Source organism: Rousettus aegyptiacus, unplaced genomic scaffold, assembly GCF_014176215.1.
Source record: "Rousettus aegyptiacus isolate mRouAeg1 unplaced genomic scaffold, mRouAeg1.p scaffold_m13_p_8, whole genome shotgun sequence".
Taxonomy (NCBI): domain Eukaryota; kingdom Metazoa; phylum Chordata; class Mammalia; order Chiroptera; family Pteropodidae; genus Rousettus; species Rousettus aegyptiacus.
Genome location: NW_023416311.1, coordinates 75,275,751 through 75,290,525, shown reverse-complemented (window position 1 = coordinate 75,290,525; position 14,775 = coordinate 75,275,751). Strand labels below are relative to the sequence as shown.

The window sequence follows — 14,775 nt, the reverse complement described above, 5'->3', positions numbered from 1 at the left end:
AGGAAAAAGGGATGATGTTTTAAAGGAAATAAATACTCATCCAGCTCTCATTAGGGGTCTCTGGAGAGTCTAAATCTGTCTCATAGGATCAAGCATCAGAAATAGAATTTCCACTTCTTTCCTTGTTAAAATAACTGGTACTGGACTTGCCTTCAACTGTAAAAAAGAAAATTCACAAAATACATGAATCAGCTATTCCTAAACACTGGCCAGGACTGTGATATATGCAAGAAGGGAAACAAGGGTGAGTCATATAATCTCCCATTTTCTGTCTGAAGGCACTTTCTATGAGTGTAGAATGAAAGAACACAAGCAGAGCATGGTAATCTCACTAAGTTAAAAAGACAGAGATCAGAAATTGGGAAGGCTAAGACAGCTGAAATTTGCAAGACCAGAGAACTAGAGTAGAAGGAGGGACTCTGTTGCTGAATAGTAATCTCTGGGTATAGGATAAAATTCCATGAAGCCAGGCAAAAAAACTACTAGGGAGCTATTAGCAGAAACATTTCCAGAGCAAGAATTCAGAGAGTTTCAACCACTAAGGCATTCAGTAGAGACATAAAAGGAATCATGCCTTTTATTAAGCCTGAGTGAATTCTAGCATAAAAGCTACTCAAAACTCAAAAACAAGCCTCAAAAGGATTAAGTTACTTAACACTCTTTAAAGGAAGAAGACAAAATCCAGACTCTCAATAAAAAAAATTCATAATGTAGAACATTCAATAAAAATTAATACAAATGGAAAGAAGCAAGAAAATATGATCCAAACTGAAAAGAAAACCAAGTAAAAGAAACATTCAGAAATGACAGAAATTATGAAATTAGCATAAAACTTTAAAACAGCTATTAAAAACATATTCAAGAATTTTAAAACTGGGATACATACAAAGAAAGAAAGTTTGCCAGATATGGTAAGTATGTAGGTAAATAAAAAATAATTTTTTCTTATTTTTTAATTTTTAAAGAAGAAAATTGACTTTTTAAAACAAAGTAATAAAAATGTATTGTGTGTTTTATAACATATGGTGAAGTAAAATGTATTTTTAAAAATAGCTCAAAGGTTGGAGTGGAAGTAAACTGTTCTAAGAGCCTTGCATTATACACAAAATGATGTGCTGTTATTTAAGAGTATATTGTGAAAATTAAAGATGCATTTTGTAAACTGTAGAACAACCACTAAATAAATAAAACAAAAAAGTATAGTTAATAAGCCATTAGTAGAGATAAAAAGGAATACTATAAAACAGTTGATTAATCTAAAAGACATGAAAGGACAATAAAAGGGAAAAGTCCACAGGAAACAAATAGAAAAATAGCAAGATGGTAGATTTAAACTCAAAGGTATCGATAATTTATAAATGATCCACAGAAGAGATTGGCAAACTATGGCCCGCCATCTGTTTTGCAAATAAAATTTTATTGAAACACAGCCAAATTCATTCATTTATGTATTATCTATGCCACTTTCACACAACAATGGCGGAACTGAATAGGTTATCCGGAGACTGCATTTTCTGTAAAGCTAAAAATATTTAATGTCTCACCGTTATAGAAAAAATTTATCAACTCTCATTCCCCACCCCCATCTAGAGATTACAATGAAAAAAGAGCAAAGATTGTTAGAGATAAAAAGAAGTAAAAATCAAACTATACGCAGTCTATGAGAAACATTTTAAATTCAGAAGCAATTATAGGTTAAAAGTGGATGGTGGGAAAATGATTTACTAATCAGAAAAAACCTGAGTGGTTAGATGAGTATCAGGCAAAATTGACTTTGGGTCAAAATATATCAGGAACAAAGTGGAACACTTGATAATGACAACATGTTCAATATATCAAGAAGATATAACAGTTTTAAAAAAACTAAACTTTACAGATTAATGACAGAAATAAACTAATTCACAATTCTAGCTGGGAGATTTCAATACATTTAGACATTGCTTAAACAAGAAGGCAGATATAACTAAGACTATAATAGACTTGAAAAAAACTAAACCAATTTAATCTAATTGACATTTATGGAATACTAAACCCAATAACACAGAATATACATTCTTCTCAAGTGCAAGCAAATTGTTCACTAAGATGACTGTACACTGGGCTATAAAACAAACCTCAACAAAAGAACTAAAATTATACAAAATATGTTCTCTGCCCATAATTAAACTAGAAATCAGTAAAGAAAAAGATCTGAGAAACCCCTAAATATTTAAAAATTATATAATACTTTCTAAGCCTTGAGTCACATGGTAAATAAGAAAATATTTTAAACTGAGTATTAAAAATATAAGATATAAAAATATGCAGGGCACAGTTAAAGCAGTACTCAGAGGAAAATTTGTAGTGTAAAACTGCTTATTTTAGGGTAGAAAAAAGATTTTAAAAATCTATACTCTAAATTTCTATCTTGAGAAGCTAGAAAAATTATAAACACAAAGTGAAAAGAAAAAAGGAAATAATAAAGGAGTGGAAATAAATGCAATGAAAAAAAATAATAGAAAAAATTATTTAACCAACAAATTCTTTTTTTAAAAGAACAATAAAATTAATAAACCGTTCAATAAATGATCAAAAGGGAAAAAACACCAATTACCAATGTGAGGAGTGAAACAGAGCCATCGCTACAGACCCTACAGACATTAAAAAGATAAGTGAATATTATGCAGAACTTTATGTCAATAAATTCAACAACTTTATAGCTATTACAGGAATTGAATTTTTCATTAAAAACTTCCCACAAAGAAAATTCCAGCCAAGATGGCTTAACGATTGAATTCTATCAAACGTTAAGAAATAATATCAATTCTACGCAGACTCTTTCAGAAAGTAGAGGAGAAAGGAACACTTCCCAACTCATTTTAAGAGGCCAGTTTATCCTCACATCAAAACCAAGAGACATAAGAAAAAGCTATAGCCCAATACAACCTGTGAACAAAGATGCAAATATTCTTCATAAAATCAGTTGAGCAATATATAAGAATGCTAATACATTTTTAATGACAAAGTGGTGTTTATCCCAAAAATTCCATCAATCAATGTATTTACTATATTAACAGGGTAAAAGAGAAAAAAAATAACACATAATCATGCAATAAACTCAGAAAACTTCATCACCCATTCATGAAGAAAACTCTCAGTAAACTAGAGATAGAATGGAACTTTCTCAATATTCTGAAATGTATCTACATAAATCTTCTAGCTAAATCATATTGAATGGTAAAACAACAACAACAACAACAAAACAAAACAAGAAAAACCTGAAACTTTCCCCTTAAGATCGGTATCAATGAAAGAATGTCCAAAGTCCTCACTCCTATTCAACATTATACTGAAGGTCCTGACCACTATTATAAGGCAGGAAAAAAAAAATAGGCATAAAGATTATAAATATAGATAAGAATGACATGATAGCCTATGTTTTAAAGAAGATCTACAAAATAACAATTAGAACTGTTGTAAGTATAACCGCATCACAGAACATGAGGTCAATACCAAAAGAAATCAACTGTATTGCTCTATAATAACAACCAACCATTGAAAACTAAAATTAAAATATCAATACCATTTATAATAGCATCAAAGCATAACAATTTAGTAATAAAGAAAAACGTGGGTAAGACCTGTACACTGAAAAACAAACATTGGTGAACAAATATAAATATGTAAAGTAAATATACAGGTAAATCTTTTCCTGCATTGAAGATAATATTTTTAAGATGTCGACTCTCCAAAAATTTATCTATAGAGTCCACATAATCTCTTTTGTTAGATATTGAATAGATTCTAAAATGTATATAGTAATGTAAAAATAATCTTGAAAAAAAAACAATTTGAGGACTTAATGCTTCCTATTTTCAAGATCTACTGGAAAGCTCTATTAATCAATACAATATGGTTTTGGCTTAAGGATAGACATATATCAATGGGAGGGAACAGAAATAGATCCATACATTCATGTTTAATCAATCTCTAACAAAAATATCAAGGTAATAAAATGAGGGAAATAATAGTCTTTTTGACAAATGTTGTTATAGTAATTGAATATCTATATAAAAAAAATTAAACCTCAACCCTTACTTCACACTTTCTATGAAAACTCAAATGGACCATATATCTAAACATAAAAGCTAAAAGTATAATTTCTTGAGGAAACATTGAAGACAATATTTGCAGCCTTGGAGTAGGCAAAATTTCTAAGGCAGGACATGAAAGCATAAACCATAAAAAATTTAATAAATTAGATCTCATGAAAATTAAAAGACACAATTAAGAATAAGAAGCAAACCACTGAGTGGGAGAAAGTATTTATAAAACATATCTGAACAAAGACACATTGAATACATAAAGAACTTATCATTTGATAAACATTTTTTAAATAGGCAAAATATTTGTTTACATACTTCATATTTCACCACACAAAAAAGATATCACTATAGGTAAAATTAGAAAGGCTGACAATTCTGACAAGGATGTAGAGCAACTGGAACTCTTTTACATTACTGGTGGGAATATAAATTACACAACTACTTTGAAAAAGAGTTTAGTAATTTCTTATAAAATTAAACATATACTTATCATATAACCTAGCCTAGGCTTTTATCCAGGAGAAATGAAAATATATATTTACACAAAGCTTGTCTATAAGTGTTCAAAGAGGCTTCATTCATAATGGTCAAAAACTGAAAATGACCTGCATATCAATCAATAAGTGAAATAAGAAACAAATTATGATATATCCACACATTAGGATATTATTTAGCGATAAAAAGGAGTGATCTTCAGATATACTCAGCAATATAGATGAATCTCAAAAATATTATGCTGAGTGAAAAAAGCCAGATGTAAGAGTGTATACTGTATTGTTCCATTTATGTGAAATTCCAGACAAATAAAATTAAAAACATAAGTCAGACAAGAGATTAACGAATCATAGCAATGTTCCAATTCTTGGTTGTGGTACATATACATACATGTAAATGATAATACTCTTTGAAATGTTCACTTAAAATCAATGTGTTTTTATTATATGTACATTATACTCCTATAAAATTGATTTTAAAAATTAAATAATCAACCCAGTGAAAAGTTAACTATAAAACACTAACTCTTTTTATAGTTCGTACATGTGGTCTTGTAAAACTTGGAACTTACTCCATTTTGACATGGAAGTGCTCACCCCAAAGCAGCAGGTCTTTCCCTTCTGTGCTGCCTGCCCCTCCTTGTAAATTTTTAAAATCTAGCAAGATACGCTACTTACCAATATAGTTCTTTGACATGGCCACTTCTCTGACTTCTATATGAACAGAGCCTCTCGGTATCTGTACAACTTCCATGTAGCCTGGAACATAGAAGATAGCCAGTAATAAGTAGATTTTGCAGTCTCAGCCAGAAAATGAGTATTTAGTCACCACTTGGTAACAACAGTTTCCTTATCTTTCCATCTAGGCTTTGACTTTTCACTTTGTAAATTATGAAATATGGGCAAATTCCCCTTTGGGTTCATGAATATCTCTAGTATTTTTCTTTTCCTCCAAAATTATTTCAAGATAGCATTAAAGCCTCAACATATATAAATTAGTTCTTATCTTTTTTTTCTCCTCAACCATGGCTCTGTGGGAATTCCCATTTTAAAGAAATGTGGCTAAATGAAGTCAGGTAGAAAGAGAATAATATTTACTTAAAACATCTTACATGAAGCCACATTTAATACTTAAAAAATGAAAGCAATTTGGGGAAAAAACAATGTCTGCCTAACTAAGGAAATTTATAAATAAAGGAGAGGGGAATCAAATCTTTGTTTTTTTCAAGTACACCAGAGGTGTGAAGAAGAGTTTTCTCTACATGCTCACCTCCTCTGGGCAATGAATCATTGAAGAATCCTTCAATGGCATCACACGTGCTTCCATCCCCTCCACAGACTCGACATCTATCTTCCCTAGCATCGGATCCCAAAATATTATCACAACCCACATGCTGAAAACAGAGAAGAATATTGTGTGTCAAAAAGAGGAAATCTCATTAAACAAACAAATATAGCTTGTTTATTTACTTGTTTTTCCAGTAAAGGAATCAGAACAGGAAATATTTTCCTTTTTCCACTTTTACCTTCACTCTCCAGTAACTTCTGGTTAACATTTCACAACATATAAGTTTAAAGAAGAAAATTCTAATTCCCCAGGAATGTATGCCTATATTTCTAATTGATATTTCTTCTTCATTCATAGATATTTGCTCCAGTTCTTAAGAAATTATAACTTGTTAGCAATGGACTCTTACTTATACTCTAAATCAAGAAACATAAGAACTAAGAAAAATGGCATTTGGTACGATACAGGGTTATAACAGCAAAAGCATTATAGTCTTTCCTAAACCACTGGCTCTTTTGGATATCCAATTGTTATTGTCAAGGATTAATTGTAGAATTTACGTCTGGGTAAATCTTTAAAAATGAATACCTGTATCCACTAGTTGAATAAAACTGTTATAAACAAAAGGAAGATGTAATTAAATTCTACATTTTGATTTTACATTTAATCATAGAAATGTGGATTTTTACGTATTTTGGTATATGTTTTGGTACTTGAATTTATATATTTGATATTTAGCCATTGACACCAGACAGGTAAGTTGAATAAAACCTGTACCTCGGTCATTGTTACCTAAAAAAATTTTAATACTGTCACAAAAACCTCTTCCTCAGGTAAACACATCCACCCACACACTCCCTCCCAACCCCCCACACCTCTCCCCACACAAGAGTATCATATGCATTTAAAAGCCATTAGTCAGAAGACAGAAAATTTTGTAAGAAGTTATGAGACTAAATAAAACAGACAGAGTTTTTATCTCTTCTTTTTCAGTTCCTGGGACATGGTTTTGTGCTTCTCTTTATAAGTAAAAGAAAAACAAGAAAAAAATTGAGAATAGTAGTTTTTGTGGCTTTTCTTATTATAATAACATTCATACACAGCTCTAGAAAAAGAGCATGAATTTTCTCTCACAACTCCCAGCCAATCTGGCTAATTCTCCAGAGTAAATTCTTGAATAAGGTTAAGACTAATTCTATAACGAAAACCATTGTAAATGTTTTAAAAGGACACAAAGTATGAGGAACATAGCTTTTTCACACTTCGAGGAAAATTATGCTATGAAATATATCAAATTCTCTTCCATTGAGAACATACGGTAGCCATATGAATAAGAACTGAATTCTCATCCCCTTTTTCTATCATCTTGTTTGTAAACAGAACAGAATCTGAGGAACAGAAATTAAAGTCCAAAATATTTTCATAGCTCAAGAAACCACTATAAATATAACTAGAACACCAGAATAAATCACATTTGCATGGTACTTGAATATCAATGGATCATCTACCTTTAAATATATATATTGTCATCCTTATTAGAAAATGAATTTCTCTCAAAAGTAGCTCTATTATAACTATGATATTAATTAGGTGCTACTATCTAAAGAAAAAGAGAAAACTCTCAAAAACCCCAACAAAAAGGAGTGACAGTCATAATCTGAGCAACCTTGCATTCTCCATTGATACAGATATCCAGTGAATCCGCATTGCACTGAGTCCCATCAATCACTGCAGGGGCACGTTCAGTGTAGAAATTGTAACCTTCTGCCAAGCAGTTTAATGCACAAGGTTTTACCCCACCTGGACAAATACAGTAGAAAAGAAATAAATGAAGTGGTTCTCTCAAGGAACAGTAATTCAATATTATCCACAGCAAACTCACAGTTCATGTAGACATCACTCCCTGACTATATACCTAGATGTGTGTGCTTCTTTCCTCCTTTGCTAAATGTTCATGTTTATTTTCATTGGTTGTGTAACCTGATGAAGGACCTGCTAAGCAATTTTAAAGTTTAAATTTTTAGGTATATCTGATATATTTTCAGTCAAAAGGGATCACAGTGGAGGTACCGATTGTTGAAAAAAAAATGAAATAAGAACGATTTTAAAAAAAGAATTAAGGAAATAAAGTTTAAGGAGGCTTGAGACAATAACCTCATATTACAAATAGGAATTCTTGCAACATGTGTAACTTGTTACTGAAGCTGATACAAAAAGCAGAGATATGGTAGTTGTAAAATAAAATTAAATCTGTACCTGTTTTAAACATATCATATTCCATGAACTTGGCTTTAGCATGGAGATATTATCACCAGATTAGCAAATCAAAGATAAAATTATATAGCATTAAATTTGAATAATTCTTATGAGATTAATATTTGAAGATAAATATTACATACAGCATTAAAATTAAATTGTTAAAATAATATCTAATTTTATTTTGTGAATAAATGCATATAGTAACTTGAGCGTTTGAAATTTTTTTTTAAGGTTGATGTGAAAAATAGGCATAAATAGCAATTTGAAACAATGAGCAGAGTACATATCATAACCTCATAATATACCAGAAAAGTTACAATAAATATAAATTTATTTTATTCAAAACAGTGCATGAAAAAGCTATTTATAAATATGTAAGTATTGATTAAAAATATGATTTAAGAATATTTTATGTTAGATCTTTTCCCCATGAAGTTTAAAACACTTTGGTCACATTCGAATTATGCTGATAAAATTTCTCTTTGAAATAAAGATGACTACTTCTAATAAAGAAAATACGGTAGAAAGATGAAACGACATATCTAGGTCTCAGTGAAGGTAGAAACAAAGTTGTTGCAGAGTGAAAGTATGTTAAGTAAAAGGGGAAGCCAAGTGGGTAGTGAAGACATTGATAAGTTAGAGAGCATTCCACTGAAAGAGAGATCACTGTTACAGCTGATAGTCAGTCGTCTTACCAGAAGATTGACCAATACTGTCTGACATCCTGTTTTTTCAAGATAAGAGGAAAACCTACATTTTACAAATATAAACTCTTCTTAGTGACTCAAAGTTTTCAAAAACACTGTGGAGGCTTCTAAAACACATATTTAAGTAAAAATTGATTCCTGGACTGCCAGTTCACAACCGTGGCCCTAAGTTCATGTTTTCTTCCATTTTCTTTGTCTACAGTCTATAGAATTTCTATATAAATTATAATATTATTATTAGGTTTAGGTTAACGATACATTTTGCTGTACTGAGCACAGAAATAATGAGTAACAAATAATTTCTTTCTGAACTGATAACCAAAGTATTTATATCGATTTTTGTAAGATTCTCATAAGTAAAATTGCTTTAAATTTCCATGAATATTACTGGGATTTTTTTCATTACTACTCAATATAGTTCTTTTTCCATTTTTTATTGTAATACTTTGGAATTTAATATTGCTTTTTATATATCAAGTTTTATAAAGAGAACATGAGTCTTTCATTTACTCAATTTTAATATTATGTAAGGTAGTATTTGAAAGGCAAGAAATAGAAATGTTATGGTTGTATTCCTCGGTCCACACTACACTACATGATAATAATAGGAATTAATTTCCTCGTTTTTAATGGCTGAGGATGTGTACAGATTCCTCTGCTATCACAAGTTTTCAGAAGAGGTATTGCTATTATTTTAAAAAGGGATTTAAGATTATTCTGTAAATGGGAAGTCACATTATCAGTTACCTTTAGTTAAAGCTTATTTGAATTGAGGATTAATTCATTCAGTACACAATTATCTAGATGCTAATTAAATCTGTGAATTATTTCAGACACTTACTTCTTCTCTTCATACAGTAAGACAAAACAATCCCAAATGTATAAGCACCTAATAAAAATGATTCAAAATAAATGAGACAAAAACTTTAAAAAAAGGAAGCAAAGCCATGTAATAGTTGAAGATTTTAACATACTTCTCTCAGAAGAACTAGAGCACAAATAATCAGAAAGAACATGAAAGATTTGAGCAATACTATCAGACTTCGTCAATATCTATAGAACACTATTCAACAATTGCAGAAAACACATCTTTTTCAAGTATACATAGAACATTCACCAACACAGATAACGAGCTGTATCATAACAAATCTCAATTAATTTAAAAAAATTTAAATCATATGGGGTATTCTCTGACCATAATACAATTGAATTGTAAATCAATAACAAAAAATCTAGAGAATATCAAATATTTGGAAATAAAAATTAATGAGAGAAGAAAATGATGGTAATAAAGAAAAGTACTAAAGCCAAAAGTTAATTCTTCGAAAGACTAATAAAATCGACAAACCTCAATTTAAAGTAAGTAATTTTAAGTAAGATTGATGAAGAAAAAGAAAACAGATATTATGAATATCAGAGATGAAAGACAACATGTCATTACAGATCCTACAGATATTAAACAGGATAATAAGATAATGTTATGATCAATTTTCTGTCAATGAAATAGATAACATGAAGTTAACAAATTACTTGAAAATACAAATTCAAAATCTGACATAAGAATAAAAAAATCTGAATAGCTCTATATCTATTAAAGAACTTGAATTTGTAATGAAAAAAATTTTTTCACAAATAAAATATCAAGCCTATGTGATTTTACTAGTGAAATTTATTCTAAGGAATAAAGAATACTAATCCTACGAACCCTTTCAAAATAAATAAGGATTCTATTTCTGGAAGCGAGAGCAACTCTGATACCAAAAACTCATCAATGATATGACAAAAATAAAATTTATAAATTAGCATTCCTTATGAGTACAGATGCAAACATTCTTAATAAAATATTAGCAATTAAGTCCAATAACATATAAAAAAATAAATCATGACTATGTGGGGTTTATCCTGGGAATAAAATGTTTGTTTGACATTATAAAATCTATCAAGTAATTCACCATATTAACAGAATAAGAAAGATCACATAATAATCAACACATATACAAATTGTACCAAAGGGCCAAACCAGTGCATTAAGGCAAGAAAATAAAATAAAGGATGTAAAGATTGAAATAGTTTCTCCTTCCAAATAACATAACTATTTACCAAGAAAATTCTAAGTAATCTACAAAACAGTTTAGAACTAATAAGGGAATTTAGAAAGGTAATAGAATACAAAGTTAATATATAAAAATCAACTTTATTTTTATGTACTAGAGCTAAAAATTAAAAGTAAAAAAATTTAAACTTTTATTTACGATAGTGTCAGAACACATAAATTACTCAGGAATAGATTTAACAAAAGTGGTACATCTAAAACTATAAAACATATCTGAGAGAAATTAAAGAAAACAAATACATGGAGATATATACCATGTTTACAAATTAGAAAATTTAATGTTTAAATTTATCAGTTCTCCTTCTATTGATCTATAGATTCAATATAACATCAATCATATGCCTAGCATATTTTTCTGTAAAAATTAATCATAAATTCTAACATTTATATGGAAATGTAAAGCATTTAGAATATCTGAAGAACTCTTGAAAAAAGATCAAAGTTGGAGAAACTTATACTACCTGTGTCTGAGACTACAGTTACAGCAATTAAGGCTGACAAATAAATTGATTAAACAAAATAGAATCCATGAGTACACTACAAATATACACCATACCCCCAAATTATTTTTAGGTCATGGATCTAAATGTGAAAATCAAAAACTTGGCTGTTAGATGAAAATACAAGAAAATACCTTCTTGAGTTGATTTACACAAATATTTCTAAGATAGGACACAGAACACAATAACCGTAAGATAAAAAATTGAAAAATTAGAATTCATCAAAATTAAAATGCTTTACTCATCTAAAATACCATATAAAAAGCAACGGAAAAGCCAAAGACTGTGAGAAAATAGTCATAAAAGTTATTTGATAAATGACCACTACTAGAGAATAAAAAGATGATGAATTAAAAAATAGGCAAAGGATTGAAACACTTTACAAAAGGAGATATATAAATGGTTGACAAGTGCATGAAAACATGCTGAGCATAATCAATAATCAGAAATGCACATTAAAATTACATTAGACATTATATATACCCACCAGCAGAAGATTGAAAATACCAAATGTTGGCAAGGATGTGGAACAAATAGAACTTTCAAACATTTTTGGTGGGAACGTGATATGGTACAATGACTTTGGAAAAAAATCTGGCAGTTTCTTTTAAAGCAAAACTCATATCTACCCAATTGCCTAGCAATTCCACCCCTAAGCATTTATCCAAAAATGAAAACATATGCCCATATAAAGACTTGTATGCAAATATTCATAGCAAGTTATTCCTAACAGCTGAAAACTAGAAATACCCCAGATGTCCATCAAAGCAGAATGGAAAAACAAACTGGTTATTATTACAGGAGAATATTGCTTAGCAATAAAAAGGAATGAAGCACTTATACATGTAATAATGTTGATGAGTCTCAAAAACATTAGGCTTAAAGAAGGCTTGCACAAAAGAGTAAATATGACATGATTTCATTTAAATGAATTTCTGGAACAGACAAAGCTAATCTATGGGAAAAAAATATAACAGAACAGCAGTTGCCTCTGGAAGAAGTAGGTGGAGGCATATCGACTATGAGGACTATGAGAATTTGGTAGGTAATGGTAATGTTCTATATTTCAATAGAGTTTTACAGATATATACATTTGTCAAAACTCAGGGAAAGTACAGTTAAGTTGTATGCGTTTCATTGCACATAATCTTATCTCAAAAGAAAAAAGTAAATAAATATTAAACTGGGGTTAATGTTATACATGAAGAACTTAGAGGAAACAACTACTAGCTATTTGAAATGTATCCAAAAAAAATAGAATAATGAGTAGATACAGAGAAGACTAGACACATAATAAAAAAAAAACCATACTAAAATGTTAACGGTAGAATTGTTGTGGTGAGTAAACAGTTGTCATTGTAAACTTCTTTTAATATTGTTCTATGTTGAAAAAATTTCAAAGATGTTCATAAAACAAACAAAAATTTTAAGTGTACATTCAGTTTTCCCCAGAAAACTTTTAACAAAATTTAGTTCATATTTTGGGAATGTAAGAAAACTTCTTGTGCTTACTAAACAATTAATGTTTGTTTCATACCCAAATTAAAGACCAAAATTGTTTTCCAAAAAATAACATTCTAAAAAGGAAAATAGAAACCTACATAAAGATCTTTGGCTTTACTCCAAGAAAGAACAGATTTTCCTGGCTTCTTTTGATTCGATTTATATTGTTATAAATTTGTTTTTAGGATGATAATTCCAAATATTCAATGATTATAATATGATGCCATATACCTCAAGGAAGTCTCAAGAATTCAAAAATATTATTTAGTTTTATATCCTTTCCAGGACCTTGTTACAGAATTAAGTTTTTAAAAATAATTTTTTCTATTTGTACTAAAATATAAGCTTTATTAGAGGGAAACTAAAACATAAGACCTTTATGATACTGTAAGAGCTGTCCTGCTTTGACTCGCAAGCACTAATTTTTACTAGTATGTGTAGAAATATGTGTGTGTTCGTATTTATATATTATTTTATGTTTTCAAAGCTCTCAAGCATGATGAATGCTCTGCCAGGTTATACATTACCTCCAGTATAGGGTTTCCAGTTATAATACTTTCCACGGAAAGGCATATTGTCAAAGTCTGCACACTGTTTCTCTCGAAAATCTCGGGCCCCCAAAGGACATGGCTAAAATAAAATAAAATCGTAAATGGTATGATTGATGAAAAATTCCAAAATCAAGAGACAATGTCTCTAAAATTAAAATTGCCTGAACTCCATCACATTAGTTCACTGCCTTCCTTACTCTCCAGCTATAATTTTGGCATTTGTTTTACTGTTTCACAACCAGTATTCAGACTGAAGTGTCTGAATTGTAATTTTAGTCAAAAATTAAATAACTGAAGTCATTTAAACAAAGTTAAGGGTTGGACAGTTTCCATATAACTCAGATGCATGTCTCGGTCCACTTTGCAATCAATTTATCAGGTATCTCTTTGTAAATGCACATAAAACTAGGTGAAGAAACTAAAACACAAAATCTTTTTTTGGTAGCAGTATTTCAGGTCCAGCTGCCACAGCTACTCCCAGCTCTTTATTTTAAGGAATCAAGAGGCAGGTTTGTAACATGACATTCGGCACTATTAATTGTGGTTTGGATCTCTACTACTATAGCTGTTTACTGTCTGGCCCTGACAAAAACCATATTTTAAGACATGGAATGAACTGGGCAAAATGCTAGGTTAGGTCTCAAGTTTAAACACCTTCAAATTCAAGGAATTTGGACTTATGAAGATTTACATTTAATCTTTAACATCACAGAAAATAAAATACTAGTTTGGTTCAAAACATGTACATGTGTTGGGTGGAGGCGAGAGAAGGATGTTGAAAAGTGAAGAGAGAATTGTTTACTCTTAAAATTTTGGAATGTTTCTTCTACCTGAATTTTTTAGAGAGGAAAATCTTGCCAATCTAGCTAGGTCTAGCTTACAATGCCACTGGGCTATCCTAAATTCAATATTTAAGTTCAGAGAGAATTAAAAATATAGTATCTCATAGTGTTTAAGCAATATGACCTAATTTGACGTATCTTTTGGAGTTCTCTCACTATAGTACCTAGAACACAAAGCTACTGCTTTTGAAACTATGACCAAGAAAAATTCCCCTTAAATATGGAAGAACAGAACAAATCATTAGATAAAATTCTTAATTGTGAATAAATGATGAATATGTTACAGAAACTCTCAGAGGTCATTTTGAGGACTTTTTACAACCTTTCCTTGAACCTCTACATTTACTTAATCCAGTTTTCTGAGGACAGTACATCGCAAACAGTCCCTTGAAACATGGGCAAAAACAATAGACCACAATGCGCAAACATTTGC

The 14,775-nt window shown here is 30.0% G+C and overlaps 1 protein-coding gene across 9 annotated transcripts in view; it reads right to left on the bottom strand.

Annotated features, from left to right (window-relative positions):
• Positions 1 to 14,775, bottom strand: part of ADAMTS6 (ADAM metallopeptidase with thrombospondin type 1 motif 6) — a 241,289-nt gene that overhangs the window by 54,803 nt on the left and 171,711 nt on the right. For all 9 annotated transcript variants that reach the window (XR_004952441.1, XM_036225498.1, XM_036225492.1 and 6 more), the window contains 4 exons: positions 13,477 to 13,579; positions 7,534 to 7,667; positions 5,850 to 5,973; positions 5,258 to 5,338 (listed from right to left, as the gene is read on the bottom strand). Coding sequence is in view for 8 of the 9 variants with exons in the window: in XM_036225498.1 (XP_036081391.1) it covers positions 5,258 to 5,338; positions 5,850 to 5,973; positions 7,534 to 7,667; positions 13,477 to 13,579 (442 nt within the window). In the remaining variant the exon portion in view is untranslated. The remainder of the gene's footprint in view (positions 1 to 5,257; positions 5,339 to 5,849; positions 5,974 to 7,533; positions 7,668 to 13,476; positions 13,580 to 14,775) is intronic.